This window comes from Sceloporus occidentalis, unplaced genomic scaffold (assembly GCF_023333645.1).
Source record: "Sceloporus occidentalis isolate IW3139 unplaced genomic scaffold, rSceOcc1.0.p SCAF_506, whole genome shotgun sequence".
NCBI classification, from domain to species: Eukaryota; Metazoa; Chordata; class Lepidosauria; order Squamata; family Phrynosomatidae; genus Sceloporus; species Sceloporus occidentalis.
This window is the reverse complement of record NW_028317486.1, coordinates 116244-137405: the sequence shown is the minus strand read 5'-3', so window position 1 is coordinate 137405 and position 21162 is coordinate 116244. Positions and strand designations below refer to the sequence as shown.

The following is a 21162-nucleotide window of genomic DNA, read 5'->3' as shown; positions in this document are numbered from 1 at the left end:
GTCTTATATTGACCATGACGGGCCGGTGTAGTACATCACAGCAGACGCACAGCTACTCATAAGGGGTTCTGAGAAGTAATGTATACTATTGGAAGGTCTTTACTTCCCTGTAGAGGAGAGCGAGGTATCCTGTATTTAAGCATCGCTATTGCAATGAATGTGAAAGGGAAACGTTATATATTCTGTGTGTTTCTACAATTAAACCAAACTCTCTTCCAGCAATTCCGTGTAACGTCTATTCCCAGTCTGTCTGTCTCACGGATCCCAGTTTGTCTGTCTGTCTGTCTGTGTCTCACGGATCCCTGTCTTGCAAGGTGAAGGGCCTAACAGCTCTCTTAAAGTGTCTCCCTGACCCCTGTAAAAAACTATTGAGCAGGACTGCTCCTTAAAGACAGGATTCAACAGGAATAGATTTTTATGACTTTTATAGTTTTTGTCCAGCAGTATTTTTTCTCTTCTGTATTTAGAGTACCTCCAACCCTCCTCCCTGGAAAAATTACCCTTCTGTCGAGCTGAAATTTGTACCAGTTTGCTGTTGTGTGTGATTTTAAATTATTTTTCTATGGACTCTATAATAAATAAATCTAATGTAATGTAAATCCTGCAGGTTAACATCCACTGGGATATATAATATCAAAATAGGTATAGTAAGTTGACTAGATGACTAATTTGTACTGTGTTTACCTTCCCAACCCATGTAGTCGGGTTGGCTCAGATTTTTCTATAAAGAGGGAGTTTTTTTGCTCAGTACGTATCCCTTTACTCTTGTGTTGTTTTGGCTCCTGAGGTCAAAGGCTTAACTATGAGCTTCATGTCTGAATGAGAGGGTAGAGGTTAGAATGTATTCTGCAATCAGACCAATCTTATGGGAATCTAAATGCAGTACAGGGAACATAAGATTCTTACCTTGCGATATGTTTAGCCAGAGGTTCAATACACAGGACAAAAAGAAAGCAAGATAGTGGACATCCCAACCTAGTGTCTTTGATCTCAATGGTGGATGAATGATACCCAGCTGTCGTGATAGCTGCTGAAGGCTGGGGATATTATAAGTACGGGTTTTAATTATTTATTGTTCTTTAGGTTCCCATCACTGAACTTATTGCAGTTTATTGATGTTGCCACTAGAGAATGAAATAGTAAGCTATGCATCAATGACCCTTCTTAACAGAAATATTGACCCGCTATTCTAAATCATACAAGGCTAATTTGATTTACATGAAAAATTTTACTGCAGTTAAAATGGGTTATTACAGAGGCTGTGGCACCAAACACTGTTGCTTTATCTGTCAGTTATCAGATAAATTGTTAAACTATTATTGCCTTTTTCTAAACGCAGTCATTGATCGTGAACAAATCCAACTTGAGATATGGTGTATTCCACCCACTCAGGTAATTATTTTGTGTGGAATATGTATTTTTGTCACATCCATCATATAGTAGTATTGGGCTTATTTATTGGCATTAAGTGTTACCCTATTAAAATGGCAACATGAAAAATGACAGAACAAATAACATTTTGACTGTCAACCTCATATGGGAGTGGTGGTCCCCTACCCTACAGTTCCACCCCTACAAATATATTGTGACAACCTTATCTGAGGAAGCATGGTCCTCTGGGGCAATATCGCTCACGAACAGCAGTATCCTGGTGAATTGTAATGTTATTTACAAGTGAAGACAACAAATATCCCTAAAACAAAAACCATAAAGCAAAAGTATAGCTCCAGATTTGCTGCCACATCCCAATTAGCCCTAGACACAGGTCTAGGCAGGCAATGGCAGACTTAGCTCTGGAATTCTTCTTTCAGTGCATCTCCTCGCCCTGAGGTGAACAGGACAACTTCCTCTCCCATCAACGGTCTCTCTAAATCTGTTTCTTGAGAGAGAGCGTAAATGGCCATCACCTGTACTTGCTGCAGGCTTCGTAAGAATCTGGGACTGGATAATGCAGACATCCAGAGTTGGCGCATTGGTTCGCTCACTGTCCAAAAAACATTCCACTCCATACATAAATGTAACGTGCTACATAAAACTTACACATCATCTGTGCATAGAATCCATAGGAAACATCTCCTTGGAGCTTTACAGTGTCACAACATATATTGGATAAATATGGGATGGGATCTGTTTTGCAGAATAAAAAGGTATTTAGTTTTGATGATTTCATTATTTGTTTTAGCATACACAGAGAAACAATGAAGAAAAGATAAATTTTTCTAGATTTACCATTATAACCTGTGATTTATACAAGAATCACTAGCTTAGCTTGAAAAAATAAAATAAAAATATATATAGGTTTCCATCGGTAAAGTGTGTGTGTGGTAAGTGCCGCCTAGCTATATCTATGGCAAAACTACATGGAGAAACACGTCTGGACCCCTGAGACTCAAAGGGTTAAACATGATGGCTTAAGCCTCTCTTTATTGACAAGTATTTAGTATTGTTTACTAAACAATATACTGTATATAATTATTTGTATTAATCTTTTTTATTATTTGGAATGTGAGGATAATACAGTAGTGCTCTGGAAAATGAATATAAGGTAAAAAGAAACTAAAAAAGTGGGTGTAGGCAAAGCCCGCCGCAACTGCGACCGGGTCCGCCACTCTAAGGAGCCGGGAAGCCCCCGCCAGGGCCGGCCTTACAGGTGTGCGGCCGCACAGGATTTAAATTAAAACATCGGGGGGTTTTTTTGTTGTTTTTTTTTACTTTAACATCCTCCATGTTAAAGTTTTTGTTAACTTTATTTAACATGGAGGATGTTAAATAAAGTTAAAAAAAAAACCCTGATGTTTTAATTTAAGCACTGTGCGGCCGCAGACCCCTAAGGCCGGCCCTGGTGGGGGCTTCCCGGCCCCTTAGAGTGGCTGACCCGGTCGCAGTTGCGGCGGCCTTAAGGGGCCCTGCGTTAATGAGGCCGCATATTTTAAGGTAGGGGCCTGGAGCTGCAGCTCCATCAGCCCCTAAGTCAATCCGGCCCTGCAGGTAAGTAGGGTGAGGGAGGGGAGTGCAGTGAGAAGGGGCAGATGGGGGTTAGATAGTGAGAAATGGGGAGAGGCGATAGATAGTGAGAGGGGGTACATAGTGAAAAGGAGGAACATAGTGATAAGGGGCAGATAAGATGGGGAGAGGGGGTAGTGTGAATGCATATGAGAATAATTAGTAAATGTGTGGATGAATTGTGTGAATTCGTATGACAATTAATGAATTTATGTGTGGATGAATTGCTTGAATGATTTGTGAGACTGCATTGATGAACGTGTTAATGATTTGTGTGAATGACTGAGTAAATGCAAAGATGGTACATGAAGGGTGGGCTTTAACAATAAATAAATAAAAAATGGGCTGCTCGGGCTTAAATGCCCGGGCCTATTTTTTGTCCCAGTCCGGGCCTGACCCTGATGCATGGGAGCAGTGCCTGCCTATATGTGTAGCTCTGAGCAGATGGATGTCATGATGGAACCCAGATAGAGTGGGCCACGGATTGGCCTATGGTTATGCATATATATTACTTACTAACAAAATTGCAGAAATGAACATCAACATGAGATGAGATGCTCATCCGACATATGATGGGGTGAAAAATATCAAACAACATAAAGCAAATTGTTCTTTTTTTCCTGGGTTATATGTGTTCCTGATAAGGTATCCACAACCTTTCACTGGAGGCAAAGGAGACAGTTCTATTTAAAGGGATGGTGGAACATTCTGAATGGAAGATGATTAGCAATCTGGGTGACTGGCCATGCTATGTTTAGTATTTACAAGTAAGTAGTATAAATAAATAGTAATCTGACTCACATGGGACATAAGTCTTACATTTCTTAGCTCAATTATACTTGAGATCATAACAGGGAAAGGTACACCAGCACAAAGAACTTAATTTAATCTAACTTGCAGAAAACCATAAAAAGTATAACATTAGGCATTCAATATTTAGACATATTGAATGCATTAATTTACTTGACTAGTCCTGACGCCTCCATAAATGAGCACAGCTTCCAATTTTCTAGGCATACTAAAATGGGCTGAGCCCCTTTACTGTGCCCAGGCATCTATAAGATTCAAACAGGGCCAGCTAAGAGAGATGAGAGAGCTCCCTTTGATCACCGTGTAACAATAGCAGAGAAAAGGTCTGTACCTTCGTTGTCAAATACCCACCTGAAGCCACACACTACTCATCTCTCTCTGATGCTGACTGCTGGGATATGATGTCATAACCTGGTGCTCACCATTCTTTTGCCTGAGTACAACAATGGAGATGAGAAACATTTGGGTCTGTGCCAATAAAAAGACAGACCTCCAATACACCACAAGAAAAAGCCCCTGTGGGGACATCAATGACAAAGAAATCAAATATTGTATTCCAGCAAGTTTATGGAGTCAGTCAGAATCCATGACACAGCTCTCATTTAAATCATACCTCTCTGCTTTTATTGCGTTTATTATCTCATTCACTGGAACTTGCTCTTCCCCCCTAGCTCTGTTGGTGTCCCTCTTGGCTCAGTTCTTGGGCCTCTACTATTCTCCATCTGCACCTCTTCCCTTGGACAACTCATATCTTCCTTTTACTTCAAGTACCACCTATATGCAGACAACATCGTAATCTATATTTCTTCTCCTAATCTTTCACCTTCTTTTCTAATTCACCTTACTGACCGTCTCTCTGTCTTTCAGAAATTGCATGATAGATGGAGTCCTATTACCTAATGCTTAAAATCTCCAAGAGTTTATGGTAATCCCGCTGTATGCTCTGTCCACAATACCTGACTATCCAACTGACAGTCCAAGTCCTTGTTGTCACACTTGACTCTGCTCTTTCCTTCCTCCTTCACATCCAGTTCCTCACCAAATTCTGCCGCCTTCACCTGGAAAACATCTCCCGAATTCACCCATTACTCACACAAGAAACACTCCCTACTGACTGGTCTCCCCCTCTCCTGGCTTTCACCACTCCAATCCATCCTCAACACTGCACCTAGACTAATCTTTCTCTGTCACCATTCCTCATCTGCTTCTCCACCATGCCAATAGCTCCATTGGCTCCCTAAAGCCTCCAGAATCAAATTAAAACCCCTGACCTACAGAGCCCTTAACCACTCTACACGCCCTATAAATTTACCCTCTTATCCATATATATATTCCTAAACGCCCTCTACCTAAGGAGCTGGGTATGGAAAAAGAGGCACTATTCTGCAGAATCTATCAACACATTTGGAAGGGACAAAACTGATCATTTAAAGGGGCCACTCAGCTCTCTTATGCATTAAAGTGCGTATAATGGCTGGAATGTCCCTTTAAGACCTTGTTTCTTTGATGACAATGCCTGGGCATGCCCTTATCTTTCCTTCAATTGTAAATAATTGGTTATTGTAAACAACAGTTTTGCCAGTAACAAAGCACATCAACCCAACACCAACAGTGATGGTAATTTTTGTTACTTTTAAAATGGAAAGGCCAAAATTAATGCTTTTTTACTTTGGCGTGCAAGTACAGAGCAAACTGACTGAATGCTACACAGGAAAAAATACATAATAACTAATTTTTCTGACTGAGGATCATAACATTTGCAGTTTAACAAGAGCTGGAAACCTACCTTTTGTTATTCTTGAATCTAATTAAAAATAAGCTAGAAAGCTAGATTCCATGCAAAGTGACATACTAAAAAAAAAAAAAAAAAAAGAAATGCTAATTCTATCCAAATATATGCCTTCCTTCACTTTGCAAATGACAAAATGTTGAGAAACTAAACAGCGTTGCTTAGTATCCTTAAGTATCTTTACCTTTTCATTGTGAGATTAGGAAGTGATTTAAGGTATTCCAGTACTTCATCTACATTTTGGCAGGGTTAACATAAATTCTTGAGAAATTAATATGCTACGGCACCATAAAATTAGTACTTCACCCCTGTGATCGGAAGTAAGGCTCCCAGATATTAAAGGTAAGGATGAAGATACGTGCTCTGGTTTATGGCTAGTCTACTTGGTGACCTCACCCTGTTGTGAAACCCCACACGACTTAATAATTCAACTGTATTGTCTGGCTGAGATCCAGCAGAGCTGAGGTGTCCTGCCAACAATTCCATGTCCTCAAGTCTTTAGAGAGTTGGAACAGTTAAAAATAGCCAGCTAGGAAAAAGTTACTAGGCTTGAGACCCTGTGAAAATCTCACTGTCATTTGCTCCCAGGGACCTTATCTAGAAGAGAGAGATCCAAGTCATCTTTTCTTTGTTTGTAAAATACTTACTGCAATAAATTAGAAAAAGAATTAAAAAAAAACCTAAAGAAATAGAAAAAAAAGTTGCCTTAAAGCCACGGTTTATCCATCTCCTCAATGGAAAAATAGCAGAATCCCACTCCATTTGCATGGGGTACACCCCAAAAATATAAAAGGACCACTCAGCTATCATATAACTAAATGTACATATGATGGTTGGAGCGTATCTTTTTAGTTATGATATATTGCTGATAAAGGCATTAATGCAAATGCATTTATGATAAAAGTTTGTATATAATTTCATTTATACAATGAGAAAATATTGGAAGTTATGTGTGTGAAACTCTGCAGCTTAAATACATTATCCAGTCACAGGTCATCATTCCTTTGAAGGCCCTGGATCCATGGGTAGTGTAGACAAAACAAAAGAAGTAAAATGAAGTAACAATGAAGGTATAAGCAAAGTAAGTCAAATTCAGAGGTTAAGCGAGGTTAAGAGGTTAAGTTCAGAGTAACTCGGAGTAACTTGGAGAACACTTGGAGATCTTGACTGATGGCTTCAAACAGAACTTCTGATATTAGGAACCTAATGTAATGAGGTCACTAAAAGGTGTTCAAACTGAAATCCTGCTTCTTTTCATTTCATACCTGGTCTAGCAGAAATAAAATAGGAAATGGTACCTATTTCAAAGTATATATATTTAGGTAACCAGGACTAAACTAAATCAGGAGCATTTTGTTGGTTGCAACAAATTAGACCTTGCTTGTCTGCGGCTTTGACATTCATTAGTGATGACTCCTAAGCCTTCCCGATTTAGCCTGTCTGGCGCAAAATGAAGGTCATATCAATAACTATTTTTTGTGGCTATTTTAGTTCTTGATATATTTGTTTAAGGTAACATGAAACCAACCAGAGCTGTCATGTATAACACTTAGGGAAATAGTCAATAAAGACCTAAGTGATCGTTCAGGCTGCTCATAAATGGAAAAGTGCATTAACTTCTGGGAGATGCTTCAGCTGAGTATTTCAATTATATAAAAAAAACATTTTTTTCATTACCATAAGCAAAGCTTTTTAGTACATAGATTCTGATTGATACCAAGTAAGCTGCATTTTAGCAGACAGTAAAATTTTAACTTTATGGCGAATAATAAGCCTAAATAAGTAATATTTTTGTTAACAGAAACAGCGGCAATCCAAAAAAAATGTGATATCATGGCACTGTGCCTTGTGGACAGCTACATATGCTACATAAAAGCATATACTCACACTCACTTTGTGTATATATATATATATATATATATATATATATATATATATTATATACACATACATACATCATGGATCCATCCTATTTAAGCTAAATATATATATATATATATATATATATATATATGCAACCACCAGGCACCTATCCTATTTAATCTAAAAGTATAAAAAAACTGATATATTATTTATAGATTTAACAAGATGAGTGCAAGGTGTTTGTAGCTTCCCTTTTCTTCCTTAAGTAAACGTGAGAAAAGAAATGTCAAAAATTCTCATTATATGTCAGAGATGACATCAGGGTCTGGGCCTCTATTCATCTTCTACAAAGTTCAGGCATTCATACAGCACGATAACTGGTATTTGCACCACTGCCAACACAGTGCCGCTTATATGTTTGTTAAGGACCAACTTAGCTACATATTTAACGTTTGTATGTCAGTGATCAGAAAAGAGCAACAAACTATTTTTTAATGAGTTTATTTTGATTTACCTGCTAGTGTTGTCAGTGGTGTATTTATGTGGAGAGGCCTGTCACAAAGCAGTATCCCCTGCCCAGAATTCAACAGCCATCAAACATTCTCTTGAGTGCAAGGATAGGTCATATATGCCAATGCTCTGCATCTGAACGAAGCATGGCGGCAAGTAGGAGGCTTTGAAAACTAGCCACAGTAATCCATAGCCCAAACATTGGGGAGATCAAACGTCTCTTTTGTAGCCAGCCCATTGAACAGTGGAGCACCGGGATGCCCAGTAGGACGATCTACCCCCAGGATTTTTCGGGAGAGGGGCTGTCACCCTAGAAAAAACACCGGCTACTGTACTCTACGTACTTTTACCCTAAAAGACAGTAGTGTGTGTATATATATATATATATATATATATATATATATATATATATATATAAACCTTGCATCCTAAAGTACATTTGGCCACTATACAGATATAAATTTACTTGCAGATAACAATAGTGTGTAACTGAGAGCTGATTACCTTTCTGTGGTTACCTATATAGGAACCAAACTAGTTAATTGCATACTAATGTTTTCACAGACTTGTTGTTATCCATATCTCTATATGAAGCACATGGTTGTCTCCACTGTACGGACGTTTTCTGAGATATTTCTGGCATTGCTGGGCTAAGCAACTAAAATGAGCCTGATACAGACTCACCAGCAGATGTGCCTGTCAATCAAACACACAGTTTCTACCACTCAGTCTCTCTAACCCTTTCTCTTCCAGGGCAAAACAAACACTTAGATCATCTCTTGTTTGCTGCTAAAATCCAACTGTTCGTTAAAAAAGAAAAAAGAATGCTGACCCCCCATACAATTTACACCTACAACAGAAAGCATCTGCTGCTTACCAATGCATGTGCTCAGTGCAATTCAAGGGGTTCTGAAGAGACCCTCAAAAATCATGTGCAGAAATCGATCCATTTATTTCAATTGGAGCACTTTCCTACCATGATTGGCTACACCAGCTCAAAACACCGATAGTTAAAGGGGCGGTGTACAGCAGCTCTGGGGCTGCAGCTTCTGCTAAAGGTAAGTGCATTTTTTATTTTTATTTGTTATAAACACATTAAATTAGTTACAAAAAATGACAATATGTATTCTTTGTTGTTGGGGCTGTATGGGACAGAAGCTCAATGTTGCACCCCAACTTGGCATGCAAATAATAAATGTCTCCTTCTATATTATCTGACACAAAGATACATGCTGTTCAGGCCATGGATGGAATTTCTTAGTTAACCCAATTTGAAAGATGGCAACAGAAGAAGAGAAGTCGGTAGATCATTTCTATTGCCACTTGCGTGCTGTGACCACCTTACACACAGATGACTGTTAATCCGTCAGAAATTAACCATAACAGGACACATTTTTATGGGTCTTCAGAGGAGGGTTCCAAAGTTGGATTTCATATTCCAACTTTTCCAATAAACAGCAGAAGACCACTATAAAGGATTATTCTACTTATAGTTTAGTTGTAGTAACATGATAAATTGTGAGAAAAGTTAACTCACAGCAGATTATATTTCTACAAGCCCTGATTGTTACTCTCAAAGGGACTGCAAGTCTAATGGAACCAACACAACTCAAGCTTCACATCGTGTGAGTGCCCAAAGGAATCCGTATCTACAACATCCTGCCCATAAGCTCAGTTACAGAAGGTTAACGTTTTCTCAGCATCTGCTCATGTGAGAAAAGGAGAGCCAAGAACTGAAATGTTTCAGATATAATACATGTCATAGCTTTTGGCATATTGTATGTCCATTAATTAAAACTACTTAGATCAGTATGATGGTTTTTGAGAAACTTCAAGTAAAGGTTCCCCTCATCGAAGCTGATATTTGTGTCTCAGAGTGGTAGGGAAAGGATTTTGTGGTGTCCTGCCTTGAAGTTCTCTCCTTTCTCCCCAATCCTTAAAAGGCTGCGTGAACCAATCAACAACAATCAGCAACTTGACAACAGGTGTGAGACAGCATAATGCTAAGATTCAGCACTATATAGATGTATAATGTGCATCAATAATGTATTATTATTATTATCGTGCAGATAATAAGAAACTGAACATATTTACCCTTCTTATTGCCTACAAAAATACACATATAGTGTTTTCTTTAATTTGTAAAATATACAGAATCTGGGAAAAATGAGTGCATTAATTGCCTTGTAATTCCTCCATTGTTGCTAATTACCCCATAGTGATGATGTCATGGATAACCTGTAAAATGTATTCATAGTTATGGTAGTTTTGTTATCCAAGCTAAAAATGATGCACACTTTAACAGACATCCATTTTCTATTCTATACATGTGTAAAATATTCATGAAAAGAAGAAACCTGTAACTGTCATCATTTAGCAGTTACAATAAGTCAAATCGGTTTTCTAAAGTTTGGGAAAAAGCAGTCAAAATGAATCAAATCTAAAGGATGTAATGTTTAGAATTATCAGGGTCGAATATATATATATATATATATATATAGACCAGTATATAGTACATAAAAAAAAATGCAAGGGTTAAAAGTTTGATTGTTTCGCAAACATAAATCAGGAAGATCCTCAACACTAGCACTGCTGCTAGTGGATATAGAGTCCAGACAAGAAATGTGACGTTTTCCAGTTACGAAATCTTCCCAACTCCTTAAGGAGTCAAATCATTAGAATACGGACACATTTCACAGTTATTGTGTTCATTCGGGCGTCCTATCTTCTAGCATACAGAACATTAGCATACATAACAAAGAGCTGCACGTGACGCCACACTCTGTCTCTGTCAGTCCTTTGGCAGAATGCAGCATCAGCAGCTCATATTGTAGCTCCTGTACATACCGGTAATATCTCCCTAGTGCATCTCCGATGAGGACTACAAGGACCATAATGCAGTGTTACCGCAATACCCATTGGCGATATTAATAATTACTCATCCTCTGCTAACCTAGCTGGCATCATCACATGAATGCTGCGATTGCTAAGAAGAGTGGGGTCACAATTCGTATAAGCTGAGAAGTGACGTCAGCATCTGGTGAGTGACGTGTGCTCCCTCGGTGTGTGAAGTGGCATCACCCTGATGATCAGCAGGCTGGAGCCATATGTCATCGGAGAGGCTGGAGTGAGCTTCTCGGATCTCCTTCCACCTGCTCCCTCCTCCTACCCCTCCCCTGCCTGCCTGCCTGCCTGCCTGCCTGCCTGCCGGGGATTCTGTGCTCTCACAGAAAGAGGGGCTTGTCCCGGTGGAAAGCAGCGCTCCGCCTGGTCACAGCCCTCAGTGCCTTATCTCGGAGTCTGGGTGACAGCAGACCGGGGAAGTCAAGCTCCTGACCTGGCACAGGGAAGTCCCCTTTCTATTGCCCCCACTACCTCCACTCCCATCAGTCTGCAGCATGCCTGCAGCATGGCTTACACGGCTCTACCTCAGCCTCATGGCTATAGACAGGATCGCTGCCTTTAACCTGGATGTCAAAAACACTATCATTAAGGATGGGGAGAAGGGAAGCTTCTTTGGATTCTCGGTCGCCCTACACAAGCAGTTGAGACCCGAACCCCTAAGTTGGTAAGTGCTGAGTGTTCTATCGCCCGACATGCAAAGTTCTAAGCCACCGATCTGATGCTGTCTCATCAGGGCAGCATGCTATAGCTCATACCCTGATGATATCCTAATCCATCACTCGCAAAGGACTAGCCTGGGTGGCCACCTCCTTGGAGATGTATATCTATTGCCTTGTGCAGTAATGCTGAGTAAATCACAGAGAGCCCCTTCAGAGCTTCTGGGGTTAATACTAACCCTTTCAGTGCTTTGTTGGGCTGCACTCAAAGCGTTAAATGTACTATCATTTGAACAATCCTTTCCTTTTTGGATCATACACCTTTTGAGCAGTGCCAAGAAGTCTCGCACAGGGCACCTTCTTCCTCTCTCTCATCCTTCCCTGGTTTATTTTAAGCTTGGGATGTTTACAATCAGGTTATGAGTCTGAATGACATTGTGGAGCTTTTTAAAACCTATTTCAGAATGGTTGGTAACATCCTGATAATATTTATACTGGCAGACTGACCAGTAACTGATTGCAGGATAATGAATTATTCATGTCTGTCCAAATAACTTAACTGCCTGGTGCCTGGAGCAATATATATATATATATATATATATATATATATATATATATATATATTATAGTTTTCATGGAGAACAAGAACATTTCTAGCTGTAACATAATTGTTTCTAATGATTAATTAGCCTTTTAAACGTAAACTTGGATTAGCGAACAAAGTGCCATTGGAACACAGGGGTGATAGGAGTGATAAAGGTCCTCTATACGCCTATAAATATAAGTTTTCAGCTACAATAGTCATTCACACCACTAACAACTTCTTTCTACACTGTATTTTTGGTCTATTTTATGTTATTTTGATGGACATTTGTTATTTCACTTTGGGACTGATCAGGCTGATTAATTAGAATTGTTTTAGGTTTAGGTACCCAATTCTAGCAGAATTGTAGCTACAAAAACTTGATACAAAGTACATTTTTAGAATCCAAACTTCCATGTCTCATAATATTGAGATCAACTCTAAAACCAACTAAAGGCCATGTCAAAAGACAAATGGACTGTGGGCCATTATGTTACCGGAATTAAATGCTTTAAACATTAATTAATATCTGGTAAGGAGAGGGGGAAGTTACATGTAGTTGAGTACATCAACTAAGACAGTTTTAATTTTGAGCACTGTCCTCATTAACTTTTAATGATGTAATGCTCATTTTCCACTGTTTGGTACAACAAGTTTGCCCACGATTTATAAAAATTAACTGTCCCATAGTCAAATTTGATTCCTTTTATTGGGCCAGCACTGAAAAACATGTACAGACAGTAATCCTACAGAACTTTTAAGGACTTCAGAGGTCTCTTCTTGGAATGGAGATAGAATGAAGAATCTGAAGGAGAGTCATGTACCGTTAAATTTTGCTTTGACCTAATAAAACAGTATCAGCTTTGATTTAAAAACTCTATTTTCTCAAATATTACGTTCATTGATGTCTACTCAATGTGCTATCACAAGAATTCCTCATGAGGAATCCAACAGATTTCTTGAAGGAGTCTTGAGTGTTCGCTGTAGCATCATAGAAATCTTGACAATACTTAAGCTCCTGGATTTGACTAGATGTCTGGTTCTCAGGGCTACTGCTTAGTTCCTTAATAAAGTGCAATTTAGTCTTATGCCTTATTTCAAGGAGGGTATTTTCCATAATATAATATTATGGACATCAGTTTTATACACGGTAGCTATGAGACCCTCAGAACACCAGATACTTGCAGACACCAGAAGTGTCCTGAGACGCAGGTGTCACTGCACACATGAGGATGTTGGGGAATCAGACTTACCTGTTACTATATTGATTACCTTATAACCCATCTGCTCCCAATTGCCCTTTTGTTTTATAGAATCACATTTAAAGTATAATTATAGTGTGTGCAGAATAAAACAGATTTATGTGGATCAACCTGATGAGTAAAGTTCTAGTACGTGTCCAGTGCCCAGACAAGACCAGTTTAACCCAAACACTGGATCTGAAATTCTCTGGAAGAAATGTGCATTTTTTAATATGTTAGTCATTTCGCCCAATCACATTAAGAGGATTCTTGTTCGTTGTTCTAAGTATCTTCTACATTTTCCTTTTTGAGAAATAGCTTTATCTCTGCCTGCCTCTGATCTTCCTAATTATGACTCATACCGAAACGACTTGGTTAGTGGTACAAATCTGCGTTCCTAGCTGGAATTCAGATATTTTCAAGTATAATTTAGAAAAGTAGAAAAGTTCTTTCCTCATGTAATTTCATTGATGATAATCATGCTGTTCTAGAAATGATCAAGCAGTTGGATTTAGTACATAGAGTTTGCTGTCCTCCCCATCAGAATTAGTCATGGGGACATGAGTAAAATGTTTCTTGTTTAATGTGGCTACAAGTGTCTCAACACACTCTTTACCCTCTCAAAATATCATAACCCGGGATAAACATGACGCTTGGTGTTACTATGTCTGTAGTGGTTATGTTATATGTGGCCTGCCAGCTGTCCTTCAATATATAGTTCCTTCCCGGTGTGGTGACTTCTCTGCTGGAGCCTGAAGAAGGGTTAAAGGACACATAGGTCACCAGAAGACTTTGTTAGTTTTAGCTAAATACTGTACAACTGTAATAAAATGGTGGTGTGTACAAGCTGGAGCGTACGGGACAAGGACAAATGTCAGGCTCCACAGTCTCCTCCAGAGATCATTTTTTCCCAGTAAAAGCTAAACATAGTGTGGTTAAACATTTATTGTTTTTTCTCTGCAGAAAATTGTTTGTTGATTCACTAAAACCAGAGCGTTGTGTTTTTACCCTTGAATTAGCAAAACTGAGCTTATAGGATGTGTCCAGTGACAATATATTAGTTTTTTTAGGCTATAAGCAAGAGATAATTTTAACAAGTGGACACATGTTGTGTGTTTCTGCATATGGCCATCCGCAGATTTTTTTATTGGGTTATTTTTTTTTTTTTTGCAAGGTGGGAAAAAAGCACTTTTTTCACTTGAATTGTGCAAACTCATTACTCCATATATGGGCAGTGTATATTTTCACGAATAAAAATCCACCTAATAAAATGAAGTATATCTGCAAAAGTGTGGTATGTTTTAAAGCTTATGTGCCAAAAAATGAGAGACCATTATTGATGAAGGTCCATCTTACCTAAACAGTATTTAGAATGAGAATATTTGAAGTATAAAGAATATGTGTACGTTGTGTTAACACATAACGTGTATGTTTTTCTTGTATGCTGTAAGGCTGTTTAGGCAACATAGGCTTCTACATTCTTAAGTTCTTCTAGATTAGCCGTAGATGGTATGTCACAAATGACGTGAAACTGCAATTCCCACAATGCTAAACTAGTCTGTCTCTTTACGAATGCTGGTAAATAATTATAGGAGCTGTAGGTCTGTTGACTACCCCTGTTGTATGTGGAGATAAATAAAAAGGTAGGATAAGGCTGAGAATTTTTCTGAAAAGAGTCAGTAATATTGTGCACAGCAAGTTCTCAAATATGTTTCTTCTGACTGAGAGGCACGTCACAGAGATGGCACTTCGGCCTTTGTATTGTGCTGATCAAATTCATGGCTTATACCTTAATGTCATGCCATCTCTGTGACGTCCACATGCCTTGTCCATAGGATGATCACATGAGCAGAGGACAAGCAGAAGTCATTGATGCTAATGAAAATGTCCACCCCAGTGCCTTTTCTGTCTATCGCTGCATGTCAGCCATTGTTTCCAGGACACATATACATTTCACATATAGCTGAGCAGCACATGTACAGAGCAGCCCTGAAGCTGGATTTATAAACTCACAGAAGGAAATCTGTTATATATCCCGCATTCTGTAGGGTAGCACGTTTACATGTGCTTTTAGTAGCATGTGGAAAAAAATGACCAACATGGTCACCCAATCTGTAAATGACAGAATCAATGGAAGGTTTGTGGACGTTGCATTGTTAACAACATGAGTCGCAGCATATGTACGATGCAGAGGAAACGTCGGATTGCCTTATGGAGTCACAAGCAAAAAATAGCTTAATTGGAGTTTTATTTTGCTTTCTTTTGGATCAAAAGCAGAAAGGATAGATAGAAGGGTTGAACTTGATGGACTTTTTTCAACCTAAATTACTATGTTACTATGACCTCTAAAAAATCAAAATAATGCACCGTATGGGCGGCAGCGCTATATTATAAATGTAACGTGACTTTAGTAATAATGTTAAAACATCTCATAGAATTTATCCAAAGACCGCATTCAAGAACAGACAAAACAAAGCCACAGGAATCCTGTTTAAAATGCCCCCCTATGCCTAATAAGGGTAAGCGTTCATTTCAGTCTCCCTGGATTATAGTCTGTGTCTGTACTTGTTTGCTTCTTCATAATGTGTGTATGTGTATATATATATATATATATATATATAGATATATATATATATACTTGTTTGCGTCTTCATAATGTGTGTGTGTGTATATATATATATATATATTTATATATATATACACTCACACATGCATATTTCAAGTGCAACTCAAGACATATTATATATATATATATATATATATATATATATATAAACAGTCATTTCCCTTTATAAGCAATATTGTGGTATCTTCAAGTAAACCAAGACAAACTGTGGCCGGGAATAACCTACCGTCTGTAAGTCTGATACAAATACTTAAATGGATTTCACAAAGTACAAGAAGGATGTTTATTTAAAAGGAGGAGAAATGTTAAAATTAGTGATCATACTCTAAAACCAGAGGGTCATAGGTTTATACCTAATATAAGGAGGTTTTGAGAGGGTGGTAGATAAATGGAACAGTCTCCCATCCGAGGTTATAGAGGCTAATACGGTGGGGGAATTTAAAAACGCATAGGGTAGGCATAAAGCTATCCTGAATCTAACTTTTCAGGTAAAACCGAATTGTTCTCATCTGCCGTCAAATTCTACACTTAGTTTATTACACATGTGGGTAAAGTAGATGTGGGCCCAAATGTTAATAAAAATACATGCGCATAACTGAGGACCTGTAGCCGCCATCCCTTTTGAATGTGGTTTATTCAAAGAAGGGGGTGTATAGAGTTTGCTGGTGTCCATCAATGGGAAATTCAAAGATTATAAGAATGATTTTCTCAGCCTCTGAACATTCCATAAAAGAATATTGGCCTCGAGGCACTAAACATTTACTATTCCCAGCAGGGTGGAACTATCGCAATCATAAAGCATTGCCACAAATATGTATGCGAGAGGGCAGGCTGTGTGTGTGAGAAAGCGAAAACCTCTGTAAGAAAAATTTTGTCTCATCAAATATATGTTATGCTACATTTTGTCTTTTAGGACACCAGGTATACAGTAATCATTAGGTTACCTCAGAATCATGTTTCAGATGTTTAAGATAATGAGCATGAAACCATGATGCTCTCTTAATTTGTTGGCATTTCAGTAGCTCTGTAATTATTAATGTCTTCCTGTAAACATTATACACACATATATGTATTCATGCGAATGTATATTAAGGGAGTGTGCAAAGAGGGCTTATGTGCGGCTCATGATTTATCCAAGACAAAATAAGACCTTTAATGGCACATTCATAGTGCAGGGATGGGTTGGGCATCCAATTTGACCGAAACACTTGTTTCTGCGTTGGGACCTTGGGTACATGCTTTAGACTGAATGAAATGATCCAGAAGCCCCAGTGCCTTTTTTGTTCAGTTTGTTGGCTAGACATTGAGGCTTGTTGTCGGCACATCGATAATTCATTCTGATTCCTATGTCCAGGTAAGTGCCCTGGGGCATTTCCATATGTTTAAAGTGCAGCACTGCATTATATTTCTGGTTTGAGATATTTAACCTAAGGATCATATTGACCCCACAGGCCTAACGCCAACCTATGTGTAAAATCTGTACCAACATGTCTGTTACAGTTGTAGCAGTAGGTGTTCACAGGCAGCGGTGGGTGTTTACAGTTAGCGGTGGGTGTTCACAGATCAGGTATCTCCAGTATGATTTCAAGTAGCTGGTTGTGTGAAATGACTAAACTAAGCTGACCACATTATGTCACTTAAATAATGTATTGTGGGGACTGGACCTTGGTTACTCTCTCTTAGAGGGATCTAATCCATTGGGAGAATCACTGAAATGCAGGGCCAGGTCTGCCTTAGACAATTCGAGCCATGCAGGAATGTGTGATGTTGCCTATTATAAATAAATAGGCAACATGGCTACAAGGTTACAACTCCTATCATGCCCAGTTCAGCTAATGATAGGAGTTGTAACCTTCAAAAGCAGGTGACCCTAGGTTGTAAAACGGGTGCCATATATTGAAGTGTAAAGCACTTCTACGTAGTGTGTTTCTTTAGCATGACTTTAACCAGGGCCGGCCCGACAATGGAGCCGAGTGGGGCAACCGCTCCAGGCGGCACTTTGCCGCCCCAAGCCCCTTTTTTTTTTTTAAAGCGAAAGAGAGAGAAAGGGGCGCCGAGTGGTTTTCGCTTACCAAGTTGTCAGTACCCGCTCGGCGCCCCTCTCTCTCTCCTCTGCGGCGAGTCTCCCTGTTCGGTCTCGGTGCCGGCTTGTAACGCTGAGTGCCGGAAGATTTCCTCATAGCCGGCACCGAGACCGAACAGGGAGACTCGCCGCAGGACTGCTGAAAGGTAAGTATCCGGAGGAGGGGGGGAGGGATGGAGGGAGAGGAAGGATAGAGAGGATAGATGGGGGGGGGCATTTTAAAATTCGCCCCAGGTGGCTTTTGCCTTGGGCCGGCCCTGACTTTAACCCTTTCTTATGTGTGCATACCCTGACATATGGGTTTCCCTGTATAATATATAAGATGTAGTAAATTCAGCAAAACTACAAATTTGGCATTTGATGGGGAACATCGTGTCCCGACCCCACATGCCGAGGTTTAGGCCTGACTTTGCAGCAGCAGAACTTATACCATCCTCCCCATCATACCAAAGAACATAACCTAACATGCCGAGTGATACCAGAGGTTTGGAAAAAGAAAGGCAAACATTGAGGTTACAGAAGTTTTAAACACACCAATGAAACAGGACACTTTGATGTTAACATAACATATTGTTTGGCATTTCAGTTCCAGTAAGATGGCTCTAATATTGATACATTCTCTACACTAGGCAAAACATCACACTACATTCTTTATAGAAAATAAAAGCTTTTCCAAAGCGCAGAAGCATGCAAAAGACCCGTGCAAGATGTAGTTCAGTGCTTGGCTTCTTACTGTAAATATTTAATAATATAAAACATTTATGTTTCTTGTTTTTTATTACGTTGTCTGTTTTATTTTTCCAATAACTTTGAAGTTGTCAGCAACTTAAATACCAATTTCTAGTTAATATTTAAATATTTAAAGAAGCACTACTGTTTATTTTATTTCGTCTGTGTATTATTCTCTTCTACATTAATAACCCATCCTTGTATGGCTTTAATTGTCTATCCTTTTCTCTGCTGTTTGGAATTGCTTCTGTACACATTACTGATGTCAGACATTATGCTCAGTTTGCAGTTTTATGCTTCTATGAAATAAACAAGAAAGATGGACTAAATAGTTACAAATCCGATATCTCTAAAAATCCCTATATTATATATTCTATTATATAAGCCTAAAATTTCCAGTAGCGTTTCAAATATGCATCATGAAGGGTCAACCTTCCTAGTGCATGAAGGACTGTATAATGCATAATTAAATAATTTTGGTGACTTCCAAGAAATATTGGACTGGGCATGTGGCACAGCGGGCATATCTGACACCTGCCATCACTCTATACAAACCTGACCTGCTGCTTCAAGTGAGCATCAAAACGTAATGCGCATATCCGGGAATTGGCCATGCTGACGTTAGGTGGCCGCTGGCCTTAAAGTGCCAGGGCCACCTTATTATCCACAGCCCAGTCCAGATCTATTATACTGTACAGGGACAGGCAAGGGCAGCTTGCTGGAGTTGATTAATTATTATGTATTGGAAGGTTAGCAAAACCAAAACCTTCTATAAAATCCTGCTTTAGTGAATAAACCTGCAAGTGTTTGCCTGCGCATACAGATGGAGAGGAAACTGGTGAATCTCCTAGGAGTGTACACTTCATGGCTGCATTTTTCATGAGTGGCGAATTCTTTGATGTAAATGGATGTCGTTTCCTAGTTCTTATTAATTATTGGTAGATTTTGTACTTTTTAAATCCTAGGATTGGAATTCTGTAAAAACAATCTGTATGGTGTCAGTCAGTCAGTAAATCTATTGAGGGGAGAGCTGATTAACGTGATAGGGGGAGGGTGTTTCATGAAATGGATACTTGCCATGAGTGACATTATTTTATTTTAGAATACACCAAGTTATCCTTTGTTGTGTCATATGTCTTCATTCGCTATAGCAGTCAATGGCGTTTTTGTTAGTGGGTGCATTTCCCGCTATAAACCCATAGATTAGCTCATTATGATGACACAGTCCAGGCACAAGTAGCACTAATCCAATGCTGCTACAGCTGGCTCATTGTGTCGCACCCATCGGGGCAGGAACAAATCACTGGTAACCTCCATTTAGAACTACAGCTTTCATTTCCTCCCAGAAAATTTGAGCGATACCTGTCAATGCTGGGACTGGGCGATTGGTTCCGGCTGCGTATCCCCAAATCCGCAAGCACACAGGATGGCATTACTGATAGGGACACAGATTTTTGACAATTACCTGCAAATGACAACACTCGATTAAAATATTTTTCTGCCTGACATTGTTCTGAAAAGCGAACCAAGCCGCAAATTGCATGTGAATTATTCAACTTTGGGCCCTTCTGTGGGTCGTAAATAACAATATCAATAACATTTTCTTGCAATTACAAATAATTGTTCCCTGCTAGCAGCCACGAATCTTTGTTGTGTCTTTACACTTTTGCCCTCTGACTCTGTTTACATGTGTATTCGTGCCTGGAAAGAGTTAAATAAACCTAAAAAACATAAGGCAGGTGCAGGAAGGGAGTGCTGGCCAAGGAGGGAATCCGGTTAATATTTTTAATTAAAATGCATTAAATAATTTCCAGAAGCATTCTTTAGTGGGAGCGGCAATGACCCTCCCTAGTTTAGGCTTAGCTGGGTCTCCGTTGCTTTATTGATTTTGGAAAGTGATATCCTTGTACTCAGAGTAAAGGGAAATTAAAACCAAAAGGAATTTTATTCAATGCCTTGTCACAATGAAATCTTCACGTGAAAATCATAAAGCTTATAGGGAACCAATTCTGTAGTATATAGTATCAGCCACTGTATCGTATATATCAACAGAGGTTAATCCCTACATAATGTTTCCCATCCCCCATGCAAATCTGTCAGTAATTGGGTAGTAAATACCGCTTGAATAGGGTGATGTTGTCATTTCCCCATCACTGACAGTGGACATTCTCTGGATAATAAAACTCACAATCCCTGCAAGACAAAAGATTTTTTTCCACCCCACCCCAGTACACTTGCTTCTGATAAAGAATACATAAGAACATGAATGCATTTCATCCATTCATATGCAATACACTAAAGATAAAAACTATCTACATGTTCAACTAGATTTCACAATTGGCTCTGGTACCGCTATGCTCACTCC

At 39.1% G+C, this 21162-nt stretch overlaps 1 protein-coding gene across 1 annotated transcript in view; it reads left to right on the top strand.

Annotated features, from left to right (window-relative positions):
- The first annotated feature begins 11373 nt into the window (after window positions 1-11373).
- The window catches only part of LOC149271462 (integrin alpha-7-like), a 79140-nt gene continuing 69351 nt past the window's right edge, over window positions 11374-21162 (top strand). The window contains exon 1 of the mRNA XM_089507396.1: window positions 11374-11543. Coding sequence (XP_089363522.1) covers window positions 11374-11543 — 170 coding nt within the window. The remainder of the gene's footprint in view (window positions 11544-21162) is intronic.